At 31.1% G+C, this 22,565-nt stretch overlaps 2 protein-coding genes across 3 annotated transcripts in view; both read right to left on the reverse strand.

Moving 5' to 3' along the window:
* LOC148629821 (A disintegrin and metalloproteinase with thrombospondin motifs like) lies at window positions 1-10,072 on the reverse strand. Of its 2 annotated transcripts, none has more exons than XM_088557773.1 (14): window positions 9,955-10,072; window positions 6,318-6,354; window positions 5,834-6,048; window positions 5,359-5,475; window positions 4,935-5,076; window positions 4,246-4,439; window positions 3,793-4,028; window positions 3,113-3,252; window positions 2,546-2,675; window positions 2,152-2,295; window positions 1,621-1,750; window positions 1,242-1,349; window positions 982-1,035; window positions 1-631 (listed from the first exon to the last, which is right to left on the reverse strand). In XM_088557773.1, exons 1-13 carry the CDS (start codon window positions 10,027-10,029, stop codon window positions 985-987), a joined length of 1,719 nt encoding a protein of 572 aa, XP_088413899.1. In that variant the 5' UTR covers window positions 10,030-10,072; the 3' UTR covers window positions 1-631; window positions 982-984. The 2 variants fall into 2 exon arrangements, with proteins under 2 accessions (XP_088413899.1, XP_088413908.1); XM_088557782.1 differs by lacking the exon at window positions 9,955-10,072 and adding an exon at window positions 7,551-9,898.
* The window catches only part of LOC148629822 (non-structural maintenance of chromosomes element 1 homolog), a 25,952-nt gene continuing 13,435 nt past the window's right edge, over window positions 10,049-22,565 (reverse strand). The window contains exons 7-9 of the mRNA XM_088557796.1: window positions 19,489-19,627; window positions 11,672-16,864; window positions 10,049-10,289 (exon numbers count right to left, since the gene is read on the reverse strand). Coding sequence (XP_088413922.1) covers window positions 16,806-16,864; window positions 19,489-19,627 — 198 coding nt within the window. The 3' untranslated portion in view covers window positions 10,049-10,289; window positions 11,672-16,805. The remainder of the gene's footprint in view (window positions 10,290-11,671; window positions 16,865-19,488; window positions 19,628-22,565) is intronic.

Genomic DNA, 22,565 nt, shown 5'->3' on the forward strand with positions numbered 1-22,565 from the left:
GTATTTTTAAATTTATTAAAAATCTCATAACAAATGATGAACATTCATTTCATAAATAAATGCATTTTGATAAGATTATAAGACGGATCTGTGCATAGCTAGTGTTTTGAAATTATACCTGTATTGTCATGAATAAAAAGAAAAAAAACGCAGCTTTCCTTGGAGCTTACAAATGCTGCTGTAGTATTATTTTACAACATTGTAAATTCAAAACTGTGGTTAAAACAAAGCCATAGTGCACAAAAATCTTATTGATTTTCGATGCATTCAAAATGATTAATAAAGTAAATGTTAGCGTCCGTTTTCTAGGTGATGGAAAACAACTGTTTTAGCTATGCACAGCTAAAAAGTGTCATTTCATGACTGAAGACAAAGTGTAACAATAAAACAAAGGATAAACAACATTGTCATTACTTAAAGAACACATTGTAGCCCAATGTCATCACAATATAACATCTGGATTTCAGTTTTAACACTATAATTATGAGATCCTATCCGGGATCTCTACATTTCCCGTTCACCCCGGCTCTGTTAACATGTCCCAACCATCACATAACCTGATGATTGTCTCAGTAATTGAACTTCAGTAATGAGACAGATGATTGTCTTCATATAGTTTCTATTACGGATTCTGCAATGAAATATACTTTTGTAGAACTTCATCTTGCAATTGGAAATTGTATGTATTTGTAAGTCAAAGCTGTCTTTCGACAGTTGAATTTCAGTGGTGTGTGTCACTTTTACAGACAAGCTTTTTCTGCTCTGCTGCTCAGTACATCACTGATGATAGGAACAACAGATAAATTACTAATGTCTTAATCACATCACATAAATCATTTAAAAGATCGTTAAATGTTTATTTATTCAGGTCAGTAATACATTTTGCAAATATTGTTTATTTTTTGGGGGAAAAAACTTTAAAATTCCCTGTGCATAATGAAAACTTGTCTACAAAGCAATGAATCATTACTAATGACTTACTACTTATTTCCGCCCTATGGTAGAAAGAGGTACACACTGCCCATTGAGACATACCTGAAATAAACAATCAATCAGTGGTAAGTGCGAAATAATAACTTATCCTGAATGGAGAATTATCCTTCCTTATGACAAATGATTACGTGAGGTAGTTATTTAATGATAGTTTATCGAAGTTTATAAGATCATTTGATAGAAATTTCTGCTTTGACTTAAAAAAGAAGTGATATTCGGATTTCGTTTTTACTTTGATTTTTATTTACCATGGAAGATCCACATGTTGTGCCATCTACAGCTGGTTCTGATCTGGTGTATCTCCATTCCCCATTTCTATCATCGCAGCATAGATGTTCACACTGAGTTGGACCTTTCTACAAAACGATGCGTCAAAGCATATAAGACCAAAATAATTTCCCTGAATAAATTGAATTTTTAAGAAATATCTCGCTTTTGTTCTTTATGTTGAATTGGGGACCAAGCTGGGATAAAAATTGCAGGGTGCAGTGGAAATTTTACTTTATATTTAAATCAATGTTTAGTAATATTTGTTAAAATTCAATTTTCAATGTGGTGCTCAAATACATATAGCCAAAATGAACAATCTGTGAAAGGGCACAAGATTGTGGAATTTGCCAAACTTACTTCACAAGGGGGTCCTCCTGTAAATCGCCGACATTGTTCTTGCAAGGTCATAAACTTTCCGGGAAATGTAGTTGGGAATTGTAATGATTCTCTGCTGTAGCGTTGTAGTAGACATTTGGCTCTTTCCATTCTGTCAAAGTGAAAACGTTTTGATAAATACGACACTTCTTCATGTTTTATTTTTTAGGTTAATTACTTATAGTATACGGCACAAAACAAAAAAACAAAACAAAAATAAATAGGTGGGTGGGGGCCATTACCAATGTGAAATTGAAATTTATGATGTGTTTAAAGTTGACATTTAACAACAATGTACTATATAAGTATAAACATACGGAACATGATACCTGATCCACACAGTAATGAATTATTTCTCGAGGGCAGCAATCAGATAAATTCATGACATAAGGTTAGACACTATTGTCGGTAATGCTTTGTTCTGGAATTATTATGTATCGCTGCGATCTCTGTCACTTTAGTTCCTTGTAAGAGATTAAGCGTTGGTTGTTTTAATTTTCAATTTTAAATTACCTTAAAAAGTTTTGAAAACTTTTGATTGAACATGGAGAAAATCTGCTGAATTTATATGAATCGTCTCTTGTATAACTCATGATATAGCCAGACTGTGTTGAACAGGCCCTTGCTTCAGCTTCGCCATCATGATAGGCTCCTAACCTGAATCAATAATGTTTCGTTAATAATTTAAATACATTTGTTAACATTGTAAGTACAGAATGTAGCTTAATTTTATAAGTTATTTTAAACTAAAGCAGTTTCAGTTAGTGAATTAATTTTGAACAAACTAAGATTTGACTGTAGTTTCATTACAAGCACCAGAAATGTTTGGTTTGTTAAGCAGTATATTAGATTTTGTCATCTAAAACTAGTTACACAACTATGTCTAACAAAGTCACAATAAACTTACAAGTGACCAACTTCGTGGGCTGCAATAATTATTCCATTGAAACTTGTTGATGCTTCACCGATACCAAAGTTAAATGCGTTTCCTCTGAGGAATGGTGCAGACAGACATGCCCCTCTTACATAGGCAACACCTGTAAAAAGATACCAAGAAACTTACTAATAAATTTGTAGCATTGCTGTTTTTTATAAAACAGATATGTCTTTTTTCACATACACTTAAACCCATAAATTTTCAAACTTTTAACTTACTGTAAATAGTACTGTAATACTCAGTTTCGTTGGTAATAATTTTTTGTGGTTTGTTGATAATTCGTTAGTTTGTGAAATTTTAAATCCATGGATTTCATGAGTTTTAAATGAAAGTTTTATATAACGTAGGAAATTTTAATTCGTGGTTTTACCGGGTAATGAAAATCCCCCCCCCAAAAAAAAAAATTATACCCATGAAAATAAGTTTTTCCAAATTTGGATTATAGTTCGTTACTCACACAACATGGGCACACTAAAGTTTAAGAAATGCCTTCTGTAGAGTACAAATTTTATGGACTTTAATTTCAGTATGACATACCTGCAGTTCCCTTTACACATTCATCATCGTCCATTGTTTCTATTGTTTTAAGTGGTAACCGATGTCTCAGTGCACTGAGTATACTTGGTGCCCAGGGTGCTATTGGATCAGTATGCTGTGTTTTTCTACAGGCATTTTCCCTACAATAATTAATTCGTTCCTGCATACACTATTTTAGAATCATTACCGTAATCTAATATGACTCAAATTAAAACAGCATGTAGGCATTTTTTTTTGAGCATTGGTATTAATATTTTACAGAAAGAAATAATTCCATATATAATTTTTAAATGAAAACTGTCTTTAATACCTTAATTATTCGACAAGACTTTGCGTAATTACTCTCATTTTTTCAGTTCAATCAGTGCAACCATTCATGTTCCTTTGTTTTCATTTAAATACCAGTTATGACATGGGAAACACAGCTAATGCTTCTATGAAAGCAGAGAACGCCTGCCTTATCAATGTACCCAGTACCTAGCTCGAATCTGATTTCCAAAGGATCGTCATTGCTCTTCATATTCAGTTTGTGTAGTTTAGTTTTGTTGTCGTTTTTCCCCTGTGTAACTAACTTCTATGTCTCATTTTTTATGTGATTAGAATTTCAAACTTCGTACTGGCAACCAATCATTGATTCCATTCATACAGAAAATATGTTTCTTTTCAGATAAGTTATTTACCCTGTTTGTAGGAAAGCGATGTCATGTAAAGGCAACGCATTTTCATATTTCACCAGCCATTTTTGTAAAGTATCCATTGCGTCATACAATGAAAACAGTTTACTTCCAGGACCCATTCTACTTGATTCGATGAAAGGTTGTGCATTTGGTTCTTTGAATACGCCAATTTCTCTTATTTTGATGTCGATAATCGGCCATTTTCCTGATAATGCAATTGTAAGATACTTCCAGTTAACCTGAAATACAAAGTTATGAAAAAAAGTTGTGTTTCAGAAAATATATGGTTTATGGAATGGTGAAGAAAATCTTTCAAGATATATTAACATTTAAAAACGGAAGGAAAGACCGGAAATAAAAGCAGATTGCATTTGAACGAAAAAAAAAACATTTGCACTTCTGCGGTAATGTACATATTTGCATAAACATTTTAAACAAAATAAGAAAACAACTTACCGCATGCCAAAAATGAAGTAAATATTCCAGCAGCTCATTTGAATCGCCTCCAAAATCTTTAAAAAGGGCAAAGTCCACAAAAAGTAACAGTTCCGGTTCAATTTTTGGAGTTCCCATCTGTCGTTTACGCCTTTTTTTATATCTCGTATTGACGGGTGGTTCGGGACTTTCCAATTTATCAACAAAGTCAGGTACTGTTAAAATCAATATATTTAGTACAATATAATCATGCTCCTATTTTGATTTTCTTTTGCAAATAAATGACCAAGTAACATGAAGTCTTTTGACAAAATCAGCCTTTTGAAATTATTATGATTTAACTGTATTCCCATGGTTAGAATCGCTGTTTGAATCAAATTGAAATGGTCAATTTCTTCATTTAAAATTATGTTGTTTTTTTGTTTTTGTTTTTTGTTTTTTTGTTTGTTTTTTGTTTGTTTTTGTTTTTGTTTTTTTTTTTGACTTTGTTTGATTTTGATTGTTTTTGTTGTTTTTGTTTTTTTTTAGTGAAAATAATTTTAAATAAGAAATAACATTATAAAAATATCGGTTTTTATTCATACCGAATAAGATGTCCGGTGACAACTGTTTATTTGTCTATGATTTAGAATCAGTCAGAAACGGGTTTGGCTTAGACATATTTCCTTGTATGTTCAAAATTATTTAAAATCATATTAAAGAATAACTACCTTTCATTGTATCGAAGTTGAACATTTCTTTCCGCGTTTCTTCTTTCTTATATACAATGTGTTTATCTGTGTTAGTGGATCGTTTGTGTCTTTTCTGAACAATTGGTGATGCGATCATAAGCTCATCAAACATTACACCCTCCTAACAAATAAAACAATATGAAAGCTATTTGCAGACTAATAAGACACTCCTTTCAAAGAACATTTTGTTAGAATATTCAGATATCATATTAAAATAATTTATTTCTCAGGTTGTTACAAACCTACTGGAAATAGCAGGACAAATTTTATTTACAGAAAAGCAGTAACCTTCTTGTACTTAATAAATATCATACTCAAGTAGTCATTTCGGTGTTAAGTAATAATATATTTAAATATGTTGACCCGATGCGACAAGGTTATCATGTTTGTCCGTCTTACTTACAATAAATGTAGATGGCTTATCAACGGTTCCCTTTCGATGAGCTTTGACATTGACAAATGTCCCAGTGTTGATATCGTGGTAAAAATTCATATTGTTTGCCTTTGAAATAATGTCAATCTAAAAACAAAAAGCATTATTAGTGTTGCATTTTCCAACTACTGTTGCGGTTTTGAAACATTTTTTTTCATGGTCAATTTTCAACAAGATAAACTACAAGCCTGCTAGTTGTGCTTGAATTTATACATACCGTGGAGTACAATATAAATGCTAATACTACGTTAAAGATCTACTCTTAAAAGAATAATAAAAGTAAACCATGCTCGGTGAAAAATTCATACTTCATGGAAACGTAAACAATGTTCAATCCGTTTTCTTTGTATTGTTTACTGGACTATACAATGACAAACACGTTTAAGTAACACAACGTGTTACCATATCTACAGTGGAGCTAAAATGTGTTAGTCTGGTATCTTACTGGTTTCAGTTGTTCTTCAAAGACAGTTTTGCCCGTTGAATCGACCGAGACTGTGAGCAATCGCACCTCATCGTGCAAAATATTATGTTCTAATCTTTGTAGTTGCATCTTATAAATACGATCAGCTGTAAGCAATTGTAAATCAATGGACGGATCTTTGGTCGGGTCACCCGTTATGTTAAAGTCTACAGGAAGATCTTGTCCCGTCCCAATACCTGCAATTAAGAAAATTTCTCGAGATAAATTATGTCAGTGACAACTGAAATGGAAGACTCTCACGACTTGAATACAATTATATTTTAATAACTATGTTTAGTTTGCAACTATAAGACCCTGTCAGAGACATGTTTATTTTACTAACAAGTACGGTCTCATATATCTCTCTCTATATATATATATGATCTCTATAAATGGATGGGGATCATTGGTGTCTGTAATTTACCTTCAAGGTTCTATGCCTGCCAATTAACTTACATGTACTAACCTGAAAGAAGCGGCTTCCAAAGTTCACTAACGCCATTCTAAAAATACAAAAAAAAACCAACATTATTTGGCGTTGGCGTTAGATGTTCTATATGGGTTTTACTTTTTATATGTATTGATAAATTATGAAACAAAAATCATTATTACGACATATAGTTTATTGGCAGTGTATTAAATATGTCAAATGTTTTCGACTGTCAATATATCCTTTTATTTTCAGGCGTTACCTTGAAGTGCACATGTATTTATTCACTGAGTTCTTGTGTGACTGGAATACATTGCAGGAATATGTAACAAGGAGTAAAAAAACCAAATGAACTTGTCATGATAGATCAAACCTAAATGATATAATGATTATTTTTTCATGAATGTCATGTTCAATGTTTTTTATTCTATCTAAATCATTAAGGTCATCTGGTTAGTCACAAATCCATTAGACAGACAGAAGGTTAATAAACACATTTACGTACCATAAATTCACATGTTTGTCATTAACATATATTTTTATACGACCCCGATTGTACATTTATATATTTTCGATCACCGAAGTTTAATCAATTATTTGTAGACCGAAAGTTAATGCATATATTGGTATATTATTCAATGGTCTTTTTACAGCGAGAAATTAGCTAACTTCGTGGGATAGAGTTAATTTTCCTATGATTAAATGACCAGGACCTGATTAACTTCCCTCGGTATGAGATATAAAGTTTCTATTATTCCATAGGTATACCAATCTTTGTCTTAAAGTTATTTTAAACATCCACTTAATCCTCAGGTAATGATCAATCAATCAAGGGGAGATAGACTCTATACCATGAAGTAAACCATCTTACTCGCTATGATGCTACTTTCCGATGCAGTCGGTATAGTTTCGCTTTTTGCCCTTTGACCTTAAGGGCGCTCTTCTATGGAAACGCAAATCACCTGATCGCAATTATCTTTCCCGATTGGACAAATACTGCCAACTTAGTGGCGTTCGAAAAAAAAAAATCTGTACAGAAAATTTGAAATTGCGTTCGAAAAAAACAATCGAAAATTTGACATTGCGTGCCATCTGTTATTTTCTTGAAAGAAATGTAGAAACTTAGAAAAAGAACAAAATTTTACTGCGTCGGCTATCTTATTTAAAGATAGTACTTGTTTTTATATGAAGATGGGTACAATTTTGCAAATCAATATTTGTATTTGGGGGTAAAGGAGACATGTGTGTGTACTAGTTAAGTTTATATACGTCCAAATCTTGGAATCATCTATCCAAATTGATCTTCAGTGAAGCCAGATTTTCCTATAACAAAGTAGTCGGATTGAAAGATGACACTGGTTACTTCAAAATGACCCAATTCTGACAGAATAAAGCATAAATCTTTGTTAGTGACAAAAAGCAAAAGGTACAGGAGACAATTGAGATATAGCTTGTCAATCATTCGGAGTGGAACTTGTTGAATTTACCACTTTTCACTCAACAAGCATACATTAAACACTAACGATATTGTAGTCGAATACAATCGAACAACTATTGAGCTGTTCGATTAACAAATGTTTACATGTACTTGTAACCTTATCTGTTTTGATGTTATGTTATAAATTCATATTTGCATTTAATTGGCGTCATTAAACTGTCTTAAAACAAGGGTAGCGGTGAAATGTAATGATACAAATTGTATCAGCTGACAAAAATAATACGAAAAATATAATACAATAAAATAAGAAGTATGCATTTTTTTTTTTAAATCACATAAAAAATCTTCTATTCAATATCGATACTTCATGCAAAAATCGACAAGAATGTCACGATCTGGTAATAGAAAAACAAATAAAAAAAGGCATTTATAGTAAGTTTTTGATTTAATGTCGCGTTTCACGAACAGAAACAAAATAAAACCATACGAATTTTTTTTACAACAAGTTGGTGGCAATCGTGTATTTGGACCAAATCACTTTTTAAATTCAATCTGGTACAATTATGTAGTCCAAATCAAACATCGTTCATTGTGCAACAGGGAATACATATACAACTCCTGTTCCTACTAAGCGACTAAAATACTTTTATGAACTATTTCATACGGATCTGCAATAATTATCGGTACTTAATACATCTGACACACGTTATGCAAGACAAAAGAATAAATATTGTATCTGGTGTTTTTTGGCAATTAAATTTATATCTTTCCCACAATAAAACGGTATTTATATCCTGCCTACACGATTTTCTATTAACCTGTTGTCTAGGTATGGGTCAGGGAGATGTCGTTTCACCTTTGTTGTTCAGGAAGTACAATCTGCATGCATTACCACTTAGATATCACAAATATTAATAGTAAGCACTTTTTAAAAATAAACGATGAAGAAAATAGTAATAAATAGCTGACTTTGTAATTTTGCATGACCGAAAACAAAACGAATCGGTGAGGTCCATATCAATATTGTGTAATAACTATCGAAACCTTAATTATATATGTTTGTGGTTGAGTAGAACTTGTGGATGTTCTATGTAACACGACAACTTTATATTTTAAGGTTAACACTTTTTAATTAACATTTGAGAAGTTCTAAGTTTGATATATGCACTTCTTGATGCCTGACCTACAAAAACTGGAGACAAGGCTATTAATAATTGTGTTGCTTATACTTGTAGGGCATATTTTTTTGGGGTTTTTATTACAAAAACAGTTATTATATTAAGGATATAGGAATGAATCACTGGCAGTAAGGGATGTGTAAGGGTTTTTTGGAATTACATGTTGATTTCGTCTAACAAGAAATAGTTGATTAATAGATAAGTGTGTTAAATATTCTTATATGTTTTAAGTTTATCGCTTTGAAGGTGTGCGAGTATAAATAAAAATTCTTAGTAATTCCAATACCAACTGGAATATATTTTCGACGATTGACTCCCATTGATATTCGAAACATTTGAACGTAATAAACCACAGAGATGGAAGTTTTTCTAGGTTTAGTCATCTACCAAGGGGAAACTTGTTATAACCATAAATGTAGAGAAACCAAACAAAATTGTAAGATATTACATGAACCTGACGTTGTAGGATTAAACGGAATTCCTAATTTGTCAATGTCAACCCTTGGGGTACTTTCAGTTTGCATGTATATCAAAGATGTTTTATTGAATATCTAAAAATCATTTTGGCAATCAAATAATTCTTTCTAATACATCCCACGTCTGCTATATAAGAGGGAAGAGAAAGTAATTTTTACGTTGAGTCAGGGACATTATAATACTAATAGTAATACAAAAAACCCTGGTTGTATATAGTCTTACAGTTTTTCCCCTATTTATTTCATATCATGGCAATGAGTGTTCGTGTTAAGATTTATCCATCCAAATAAAAATACCCATTCTATATTGACGATTTCGACCACGTACAGTTAATGTTTTAGCTTTATGCATAACAAATAATAAATAATTCATTTCGAGAGTTCTATAAGAAGAAAAAAACACAAATTTTAGCGATACTTTCTGTATCAATTTCTATGTATGTTGTGATATTTGCAACGGATATCCAATCTAATGATCCACAGACTTTATAAATATTTCTAATATAAATACCTATGATTTAAACTTTTTGTCAAATCTATATTTAAAATATCAATGGAAACAAACGTATGAGCACACTTACCGTGAAATCCCATTGCGCCAAGCAGAGGTTGAATATGAAATATATAAAACACTGTAGAACATAATAACTCCCCATATTAGTCCGACAGAAGGTATTTCTTTTTTTTTTGTTGTTGTTTAATAAATCCCAAAATATTTTTAATTATTTCACTATTCTCTCGATATCGACATGTTTTCCTGACAATTCCACTTCCTACATGCAGTGTTTATGCATTAGAAGTATCAACGGTGTTCTCCAGCCTCGGGCCTACTTAGATACCTCATATACTCTGTACAGGATCGTTGAAGAGTTCACTTTTCAACGTAGTGTCATGCATGGTTGGTTATGCCTCTAGGCTAAATATAATGGAATAAGAAATTGACAAAGTAAAACCTATCGTTATTCTTCGGACGCGGTATGACAGGAATAATAAATAATACATTCACAATTATGATATTCGTAAAATTTATATTTTTGAAATCCGTAATTACAATTTTATCAGAAATTTATTGACGTTGAGTACAAGGTTGTATCAGGGAGTGTACATTAGAATGATATGAAGTCCCTGGTTGTATATGTAGTATGTTGTTCCCGACAAAACATATTTCTATAACAAATAAGTCTGATTGCGTTCCTATATGGGACAGATTACCGTGGTACCAGTTATATTTTTAACAACCGCAACAGGCATGACAAAGCACTCGAAAAAGTATTTTAATTGATATAGATAAGAGCAGAAAGGACAATCTTGACGAATACAGCTTTTACCAAAAGCCGCAAGTTTGCGTTCAAGGTTTATATTGTCAATATATATTATTATATATTATAAATTATAATGACCACTGATAGATATGGTCGGTTTTGAAAGACAACTTGGCGCACAATACAACCAATTAACTATAATAATAGGTCTCTGTTGTAATTATGTACTTTGTTTCTGCGTAATTCCAATGTCAATAATGTAATTTTGAATACTGTCATCAGGTATAAAATATTACATATCAAGAGGCAAAAATTTGCGATGTGGTTGCTGGATATCCAGATATAAAGCTTAAAGAAAAAAAAAACATCTTTGTGATGAAAAAGTGAATTACTGTAAATGTGGGTATCATAAACAAAAAAGTCAATCAGCCCAAAATTTGATTTCAGACTTTTCACCTTTCTGGTCATTTAAAGATTGGTTGTGTTTCTGATAATTGATAGCTTCAGATCCCGAAATCAAGATGATTTAGAAGATTTAGCAACTATATATCTCGTTCGTCGAAACTTAAGAAAACCGTTGGTACGGACATAGACCTAGTACTATTTTTACGCCTACGGGACGGGATAGAATCGATATTTAATATCAACCCAAAGTAAAATGAACATTCTTATTGGTGTATGCATATAAAATAGGCAAATGTCACATCTGAAACACTCACTTTTTAAGTTATAGATTGGTACATGGGAAATTCATACATACACAATTGTACTTCAAACACTAAATGCCTAATGCAGAAGTGAGTTACAACTAATAATTTCAGGGATTCAGATGACTGGGGGCGATGTTCTGAAAATTGCTATTTTAAGTAATGAATTAACGAACTTAATGGAATCTAGACATGTACACATTTGGAATCAACAATTATGCATATTGAACACAGGACCAGGAAGTGAAATGAAATATTTCTATAATGGGTGTTAGCTGTAACGGACATTTTAATAGTTTTGTGAGTCAGCTCATCTAAATAACACTTACTTGAATGGAAACAATCAGATGACCTAGTTGAGTGTGAACCTTTTTAAGTTTCAGGTCATTGCCTATGTCGATACTCTCATTTTCGAGCCACATATAATGCGAACACTAATGTTATCTAATTGAGGTTACAGACCACCAATTCAACCAATGAGCATTTGGAACGTACGCAAAAATAGTCCTACGCAGAAATTACCCCTGTTCCTCATAGTGCTGTGAAAAAAGTTCTCATCTTATTTTAAAAATTTAAACAGTTTCTGAAAGGAAAAACATTTCTGTACATTTTATAGGTGCATTTTGCTTCTTGTGATGTGAAGCCTAATCTCCATAATGATTTTTAAATATACCCCTATCTTGTGAAAACACTGGGATTTCCCATGCTATTTATAGACCCTTCACTTCCGGTGACCAGTACTGCACTGCAAGTCTGCTAACCCCACATGCCATTCTGAGGATTGTGAGCTGACATATGTAGAATCATGCTGATATATAGTCCTCTGCAGGTTAAAGTTAAGGTAAAGTCCAGAGAAGCCATTGAATATTGTGAAATTAGCATAGAAGCCTATGGAAAGTGGAATTAGTGGTTTTTAGCCTTGAGTTATCCATGCATGATTTATGTAATGTTGGGTGTGAAAAGGCTTAGATTTGATAGATGACCTTCTTTATATAAATGTTCCAGTCACATTTAAAATGAATGATCATAAACTTACAATTGAACACGGGAATGTACTTAGCAATGGAGACTGAAGATTTTTTTTATTGAAAAAAAAAAGACTTGTAATCAAATCTAATTATAGATCTCTTAAAAAAACATGGAAGAACGTCGTACTTTTTCACCAAATGTACCAAAAAATTGAGACAATTTTAGGATCTTACAATATAAATTCTGCTAGAATACCAAGTAATTTTGGTATTGGTAGGTAGAAAGACACTTAATTTCCTCCTATAAACGAGGGGCGAAAGAACCATTAAGTTAGTGTCCAAATGTATCGATGAAGATAATCCAAAGAAAAGGTTACTGACCAAATAAGAAATGACAATGGTCCAAAATAAGTTATTGACCAATGTAAACTGAAGTAGATAATGCACACATTTCTACTGCAATAATTTCAGGGTTTAATCTAGAGGGAGAAATGAGTAAAATTTCTCCTTGGTTGTGCTCACTTCTCCTATTCGTTTTTGACAGGGAGAAGTTTATTTAATAGATAACATAGAAAAAAATGTCAATACTATTACTTTTCAAACAGAAGTGATTAAAACTTCTCGTCATCAATGTCTAGATGTCAAAATGCCTTAAGAAAACTTATTGCTTTCACCCAACATTTTGTGAAAAAAGAAGTCTACCATAAGGTGCTCTTCAAATAACTTTGCATTAGATGACCCCTAAACCCGTAAGAGATATTTGAAATCTGATTGAAAAATGCAAGTTGGGATTTTCATATGGACTATTAAAAAACATTTAAAAATCGTACCAAATTTAAAAAAAATAACTTTTTGGATTGCCCACTTTAGCCTCTTATAACTAAAAAAAATATCAGATATATCTATTTAACGAGAGCAAGGATTTTCATAAGGAATCTAATCAAAGAAAAAAAATCGAAATAGGACCAAAACCAAATAGTCCGTTTATTGGGATGCAGCCCATTTTTATCCATATTCAAATATTTACAGACGACAACATAGATGCCCACAATGCCTTACCATTATTACAACTTCAATTTTTTGGGGTTGTAAAAAATCTAATTTTTGGATGTGACCCAATTTTGACCCCTATAACTCCAAAACTGTTTAAGATCTGTCTTTTTTGTAAACTCTTAATTCAGAATTTTGAAAAGAACAAATTAACAACAGATTCATCAAAATTAGATAAATAATAGTGAACTATTTCTGTCATTTTTAATAGCAACATCTATTTTCCTCTTATTTTTCTAAGATCGAGACTGAAGCAAAAATATCCAAAAACTAAAGGGCTCCCTTGGAACTATATGTTAAAATTTCTATAGGATCTCAAGTAATTGAATACATGTATAAACAAAAGTTAACCGATGCTGCCCTTGCCGTCAGCGACAGCATCATACCATTATACAATGCAAAAATTTTAATTGTTAATATTAAAATTTACAGGCTTTTCTGGGACTGTGGGGAAAATTGGGGCTGTTGTCAAAAAACAAAAAAAATAAATTATCGAAGTCTTAAGAATTTCTTTACTACTAGAAAAACTAAGTATACACATCCTTATAAGGCAATTAATGCATGTAAAATATCAATTCTAGAGAGTACTCACATAAGTAATGTGGGACCCCTATTACAGGTTGAGTATCCTTAAAAAAGCCTTACCTAATTACTTCCATACATGTCATAATGTAACAGTGCAATATATTGGAATGACTTCAGATTATCTCAAAAACAAACGACTAATAATATGGAAAAGATATTTAATCTTAAAACACATAAGTCAAAATGCTAACCATATAACAAATCAATGAACCTTTTATTTGGACCCATTTTTACAGAAAGTTCACTATTTATTCAATCATTGTTATTCAACAATCAACAAATTAAAATATTTGTAAAACAACCAAACATTGCACTCCTGAACTAGAATGGAAATGAAGAAAACTTATCTTCAGCAAGTACAGTCTGCATAAATTTAAGGCTAAAAACCACTAATTCCACTTCCCATAGGCTTCTATGCTAATTTCACAATATTCAATGGCTTCTCTGGACTTTACCTTAACTTTAACCTGCAGATGACTATATATCAGCATGATTCTACATATGTCAGCTCACAATCCTCAGAATGGCATGTGGGGTTAGCAGACTTGCAGTGCAGTACTGGTCACCGGAAGTGAAGGGTCTATAAATAGCATGGGAAATCCCAGTGTTTTCACAAGATAGGGGTATATTTAAAAATCATTATGGAGATTAGGCTTCACATCACAAGAAGCAAAATGCACCTATAAAATGTACAGAAATGTTTTTCCTTTCAGAAACTGTTTAAATTTTTAAAATAAGATGAGAACTTTTTTCACAGCACTATGAGGAACAGGCGTAATTTCTGCGTAGGACTATTTTTGCGTACGTTCCGAATGCTCATTGGTTGAATTGGTGGTCTGTAACCTATAATGCTTTGCAGAGCGCAGCTAGATATGCTTGTAGAGGTCAACCCTTGAACAGATGGGACAAATATATTTATACAGGTCAGATTTGACTGTGATTAAATACTCGACACCAAATATAAGAAAATAAAAACAAGCTTAAATTATGCAAAAAAAAAGCAAAAAAAAAAAAAAACGAACAAAAAACAAAACAACCAAAAAAAATTCATTGAAGTTGAACAAAAATTGCTTATATGGTTTTTAAGTTATTGAGCAATTATAGGACCCACCTTTTCATTAACATATGTATAACTCCTTAAACAAGAGATTTACAAAAATTGAAAGGGAGAAGTGGGGCTTACATTAATATAAATGAACAATTCAAGAAAGATCCATTGACATTGCTGCAAGAGTTTTGGAGCTATAGTCATAAAATATAAAATCACCCCATTTTTAAATGAAGTCCCACAACTCAAAAACAGAAAAAAAAGAGAAATTTATAAATATGGAAAGACAGCTCACATCAACAGAAAGAAACAATTCACTAAAGTTTCTGAAAAATTGGTGGTAACATTTTTGAGTTATTGTGTGCCAATGTGTATGACAGAAAGACACCTGTATACCATATGTCCTGTCTACAAAGACAGGCATATAAAAATTATAAGTTATTCTTGATTAGTTGTTCACTGTTTCAAAAGTTTTCACAATATGGAAGCACAGAACATTAAGGCTCCACGAAGTTCGTTATTCCTAGCCTCTCTCATGTCTTTAGAGAGTATATCTCATTACCCATTTCTTAACTGCGATATCAATATAAAATAAAAATGTAAAGCACTTAAGTCTGTCATGATTTCATTTAAAATAATTCACATTCCAACAGAGTCAGCATTTTCAAAATAACTACAAATTAAAAGCCTACCTCTGCAGAAAATTAGACCTATTCATTAATAATGTTAAAACAGTATGACAGAGCAATTAGTTCTTATAAAATGGGAGTCATGTAAAATTTCAAAGCAGCAGATTGAATGAAGAAAAAAAATATCAAAACATTATTCATTACAATAAAATACTTTAAATATAACATAAAACATCTTGTTTGACTTAGATATCCTTTCAGACTATATATGATTGATATCATCTTATAAATCTGCACTTCTTCATCTCCCTTTCACTCTGTTAAAGATCTATTTTTTCTCAAATATTTTATGCTTAATGAATCTTGCACTTACACAATATACAATTGTTATTTAAAGTATGCATCTATGTTTCAGTCCACTAACATACTTTATGCATAACACAGCTTGGGATAATACATTGATAATTCTAATCAAGTACATGTCCATGTTTCAGTCCATTTCCATAATCGGTCATTTCACATGGATTGTGATAAGTGGCCAGCGCTAGTGGTGAACTCAGAATATATTTGTTAACTCACCCTTTTTGATTGTTTTTGAAATCTGAAAATTCTTACAATATTTTATATTGTCTTTGCAAGAATCAGAAAGTGGGCTTAATATGGTGAGAAAGATTTCAACCGATTTAAATATCTTTTTGGAAAATATGGTTTTAATCTGGACACTAAAAGAGTAATGAGATGTTATGTGAATCACTAAATATTCCAGATATTCCAGACTCATTTTGTTGTATTTCTATAAAAAAAAAAAAGAAAATTAACAACAATAGTTCAGATGAAGATCCTCTTTTTAGCATAAAAAAAAATATATATAAACCCTCAAAATGTGAATTCAAGACTGATAACTATTTTAAAAAAAAAAGTCAATTTTGAAAATTTATATTGTTTTTTTCTTTCATTTCCTGAAGATGTAGAGATCAATACTAATCAATCTGACAATAAAAAGAAAATAAATTGCTTAAGTGGTAGGTTTCACAAACATGTACCATTTTAGAAATTTTAGCCAAACTCTCACAAAGACTAGTACATGTACTGTTTAAAACAATACTTGTGAAGGAATACACTATGTTCAGTCTAAGGTAATTCAATGTCAGTGACTAGAATTATATATTATTTATCAGCTCTGTCAAGATCTACTCTTTCTCTTTCTACTTTCTTCTTGTGTTGATGGTGGCATATCTACATCTACAAAATAATTTTAAGCAAGTCAATAATTTAAAAAATCAATTTGTAGAATAATAATAGGTCAAACTAAAAAAAAAAATGTACACATCAAAAATTAATTTGTTATAGTTTTAGTCAAAGGATTACCAACATTTTTTAAAATTATTATTTAAAATAAAGACAGTTGATCTGATGGTTAGATACACCCCTGTATTCAAAATAATTGCAGTTCTAAAAGTTGTAAAGGACCATCACTCCTGAACAGAAAATAAAAACGTACACTATGATAGGCAAAGGTCACCATATGTATTGTTACTTGTTGAGGTCAATGATAAAGGTTTGATATATTGCCATTTCTAACTTCAAAAGACAACAATGTCTTACTTTAAAGAAAAGATATAAACTACATATAAAAATAACTTTTAAATATTAAGGTCAGTTTGAAATGTTTAAACAACTATTATAAAGAAACTAGGTTAAAAATACAAGATGTGCACAAAGAAATAAACCACAGTAATTTCTTGAAAATTACCATTTTATTTCTAAATAAGCGTTATTTTAGAAAGGAAACATGATCTTTGATACTAAAATTCTGAGAAATGAACTGCCGTAAAGTACAAGACATGAATTTAAGGACAAATCTTATTTTTTATGCACATTTCCTACATCACCCTTCCATCTTTTGAACCAATAAAATTAAAACATTTTAATGTCACAAGATCGAAAGACAATGCACAGAGAATACATTGAACTTTTCCTGGTTACACTGACTCACTATAATCTTGTACAAACTGAACCATAATTGATGGCTTTAATTATTTGTGTACACTTCCAGATCAATTTAAATTCTGGTCTTCAGTTGTATGTGACATCACAATTACAAAGTCATTATTGAAATGCTATAAATGACAAAATAATGTCGATCATCCAATGCATTACGTCGATCAGATCATTATTTTATTGTCAAGTTACTCATAATTTACTGCACAAAATTTCAATACTGTAAAAACAATATTGGCATGTAGTATCATACCAAAATATATTTATACAAATAAATGATAAACAAAACATAAATAACATCTCAAACATAATGATACTAATATTAAGTAGATACTAAGATGAAAAATAAGTAGTTTTTCTAAGAAAGAGATAATGTTACATTCCATTAAAAAAAACAAAAAAATTAGCTCAATTATCAATCCATTTAAAATTTGAATAATGTAGGGTTTCTGTATGCATTATAACTTATCTAATACAATATGTAAAAATAAATCAAATCTGAAATTGAAGTATTCAAATTAACATACAGGTACATGCTACATGTATGAAGACATGTAGAAGCATTCAGTTGATGATTATTGTCAAACAACTTTTAGGACTTTGGTTTTCTTTAAAAACTTTTCTTATAAGTAATCATACGGAACAGGAATATGTAAATCCAAAAATATTAATTTAACAAAATTTGTAAGCTGTCAAAAACTTTTCAATTCTTTATGTTGTGTCCATCTATATCTACACATTGGGAAACATGTTTCATTGACATGAATAAGTTTTTTTTTCTGTATACCAATAAAAATCATGGACAAACCATGTACCTGTTTACAGAGAAAAGAATTCAGATACTGTTGGCAAACCTAGTCTTTTTACTTTATGTCATAGGAAATTTAAAGCTGACATAACCAAACCCCTTTTGGTCATTAATCAGTCCCGTTTAAAGCTGACATAACCGAACCCCTTTTGAACTTTAATCAGTCCCGTTTAAAGCTGACATAACCGAACCCCTTTTGAACTTTAATCAGTCACGTTTAAAGCTGACATAACTGAACCCCTTTTGGACATTAATCAGTCCCTTTTAATGCTGACATAACTGAACCCCTTTTGGACATTAATCAGTCCCGTTTAATGCTGACATAACTGAACCCCTTTTGGACATTAATCAGTCCTGTTTAATTAAGGCAGGTGATAGACACAAGTTCAAAATGTATTGAAAATGATATGCAATAATTCCATAAGATGTATGGTTTACACCTCCTAATGTTGTGTACTTAAGACCTGATGATGTTCGGTTTATTCATGGTTCCGTTTAAGAATTCCATAGGATGTACAGATAAGACCTGATGATGTTCAGTTTATTCATGGTCCAGTTTTAGAAAAGTTTCAATGTCAAGTAAAATTTCTTTTAGTAGAAATTGTTATAAAGTGTTTCTGTTTCATTTAATCTTGATTTAGCCTTTGTTCCATGTTATTTATAAAATGTTCACATCATATCAATAGAAGAAATTAGTAGGTACATGATACCAATAATAAACAGAGTCCCAAATTGCTGACAGAAGCATCATACCACTATATATTACAGTTTTTTAACTGTCATATATAAATTGAGTTTAATTAAAGCTTTCAGATTCTTCGCCCTTAAGACCTTATCTATTTTAATAATATGCTGAAATATTCTCTTTAAAATATATGCTGGTGCAAATGAATTGTTTAAATGACACACACATCATCTGCTTTACATAAAAACTATTTATTAGAACCCCAGTCAATAAATTACCTGTTGTTTTTTTCCAAATTTCAGGGGACCAATTGACTCCAAATTCTAAGGTATGCATAAAAACTATTTATTTCAGACAAGATCCTAAATTTACCTGTTGTTCTGTTAGGGATTTCATGGGCCCAATTAACTCCACATTCTTTGTTAGGACATCTTGGGTTTTCTTTACTTTGGAAGAATCTGACAGCACAGTGGAGATGTAGTTTTGTGTTGCAACTGTCACAACTTTGACCCTGTATAATGTAAAATATACTGAGTTGTAGGATTTTCTGCTATTCATAAATTATCAATATAAATGGTCTTACCTGTATGTCATAATGAGTTGAAATAATATTTCAATTATTTGATCATTCCTAGGTCATATCAACTGTTCCTAAAAAAGTGTGAGTGAGTAAAATAATTATCCTTGTTTCTACTTGGGACTTAAACACATGGTTACCAACAAGTTTCATCAAAAACTGCTTTGAAGGTTTAGAACTTACAAAGTACAAGGATAGGAAGACACTGTAATTCCTATCAATTTTGGGGTCTTAAAAAGTATTATTTTCTTCGCAAGTTTTTTTTTGCTTGGCCAATTTTTGACAAGTGAAATAACCTTTTCCTACCAGATTTGAAATGCAACACAACTAAAGTCCACTATCAATTTTCTGATTTGTTTTTTTCTTATGTTGTTAGGTACTTTTATGATGACATTTATTAGGAAATAAATATGACTTTTTTTTAAATTTCATAAATAGTGTTGTTTGTGTAGTAATTTGTGGACAATCATTCATTAATACTAACACATTCTTTGGTATTTTTAAAGACATTTAATAGTGATCAACCTCATATATGTTGAAGACCATAATAGGTATTATTTTGTTACACTTATAAGGTATTTGTCTAGCATACCTTTTTGATTAAGGTTTAATTTATGATATTAACACTACCAATATCAGACCATCTTAAAATTTCAAGACAGATGTTTAATTTTTTAAATTTACATTCTGTATTTTTTTTTTTAAATTTCATATTGTATGTAACTTGCATGCTTGCACTTTTATTTTATAGACAATAGACAATTTTATTCGCACAAACACATTTACAGTAAATGGTTATGGCATGAACAAAAACTGAACAATGTAATATACATTACATATAAACTAAATTTATGACCATGGTGTGACAGTGGTGTAAATCTGATCAAAACAGATTAATCTATAGTTTTAACGTTATATATTAATATAATTTCTGTTAAATTAAATTGACCTTCGATTCCAACATTCATTCATGAATTTGATTGTTATTTTTAGTATTTCTATAGATCTACTGTTTAATATATATGCTATGTCTCTTGGTTTGAGGTGAGGTTTTAATGAAAAAATTATACATAAAATACAACTTTACTTTTAAGCAACTTTTCAAAACATTTAAAAGAGCAATTTCTACCTTATTGTAATGCTTTCACTTGACACAGTTTTGTCTGAAATAATTATTTTTTATATTTTGGGCCAATTTAATGGTCATATTGACCTTATCTCTTCAGTATTAGACTGCCACACTGTACTTCCTATCATATTTAAGCTTAATTACCTTGTCTACATTTAACCAATAGAACAGATCTCTAGTTTTAGTAGTTATATGACAGACTAACATATGCATAGATCTTTGCATTAAATCAAAAGCTTTCAATGACTTACTTAGCCTTCATATCCAAATAACTCATGAGAGGAGTTTTAAAAATGTTTAACACTTAATGACTTTATCATTAACCTTTGAACTTACAATTTATGTAACATTAAATCATTATTAGACATCAAGACTTCCTTTATAAATCAAATTAAAGAAGAAAAAATAGATGAAGACCACAATAATAAACTCAAGTGATTTGACTTATGCCATCATGTCTTTTTAATACCAAAAATATACTGTTGTGAAATACAATTAGTCATCAACTTCCATTTTATGTCAATGCCATAAAGGTAAAGGTTATGCTCTTAAAACCTTGATCAAAAACAAGGAAAAGCCACAAACAGTACTTAACTTACAAGACTAAATATACTAATTTTGATGATACATTGAAACCAACAAAAAAATGTTGTTGTCATTCATTTTTCTCATATTCAACAAGAGTGACATATTTTAAGTTCCTGAGTACATGGTAGTCAAGTGTTTTTATCTATCTACAAAGTACAGGCTGTATCATTTAGCTATTATGACAAAATCATGATAAGTCCATCAGCTTTCTACCATACTTTTTAAAGTAGTATGAAATGAATATGTCACTATGGGGTAACAAAAAATTACTCTATTTTTTACACATCAATATAGCTAAACCATGTTCATACAAAGAAACATGAATGTTTAACTGCTGCAGAACAGAGCATTCTGATCATGTTAATAGTGCAAACAAGAGGCACCCAGGAGCCTGAATTGCTCACCTGGTCCAGGCAATAAATTTAACAAGGAGTTGTCCAACAATTTTGACTCAAGAATAATTTGGTAGGACTATCATAAGGATCATTTGAGCGATTGAAAGTTTCTTTCTATCTATAATAGTTTTCAAGATATTGGCTGAAAACAGTAAAAAAAAAAAAGAAGTCATTTTTCAAGGGTAATAACTGTTACAAGGAGTCACCTGACAACTTTGATCCCTGAAGACTTTTGAAGGCCTTATAATAAGGGTCATTTCAGCAATTGAAATAATTTTGCTAAACCCAACGGTTTTGGAGATATATGCAAAAAACTACTGTACGACCCCTTTGTTCTATTTTTAGATGGATCAAAAATCCCCACACCAGCTCTATGCAGGATACCCCAAGGCACATTCATACCAAGTTTGGTCCTAAATGGTCAAGTGGTGTCAGAGGAGAAGAGTTTTGAAAAATTGTTAACGACAACAACGGAAGACAAGTGATGGCAATAGCTTACAGGGAATTAGTTTAGTAATATCTAACTAACCTAACTTTAATTAATGATTCTAGTCAATGATGCCATACAGAATTTGTTATAACTCAGTGGAACTACATTTTGGAAAGGGGGCACATCCTTTACAACTTATTTTATGTTAGTGTTAACAGTGGCGGGTCAAAGAGATCCAAACCCTCTTTATGTTGAAAGATTGGTCCAAAAATTAGCATATTATGTCAGGAACCCCCTTTCAAAATCTCTGGATTTGCCCTGGTCATTATT

This window comes from Perna viridis, chromosome 1, assembly GCF_037379345.1.
Source record: "Perna viridis isolate PV_CMFRI_1.1 ecotype Kerala chromosome 1, ASM3737934v1, whole genome shotgun sequence".
Lineage (NCBI taxonomy): Eukaryota > Metazoa > Mollusca > Bivalvia > Mytilida > Mytilidae > Perna > Perna viridis.

Excerpts from the sequence above, each read along its gene's own strand:
- LOC148629821 (XM_088557773.1), bottom strand. The coding sequence starts at position 10,029 with ATGGGGAGTTATTATGTTCTACAGTGTTTTATATATTTCATATTCAAC. Across the intron at positions 4,440-4,934 it reads CAACTTCGATACAATGAAAG|TACCTGACTTTGTTGATAAA; the intron begins GTAGTTATTCTT and ends TGATTTTAACAG. Across the intron at positions 1,350-1,620 it reads CAGGAGGACCCCCTTGTGAA|AAAGGTCCAACTCAGTGTGA; the intron begins GTAAGTTTGGCA and ends ATCGTTTTGTAG.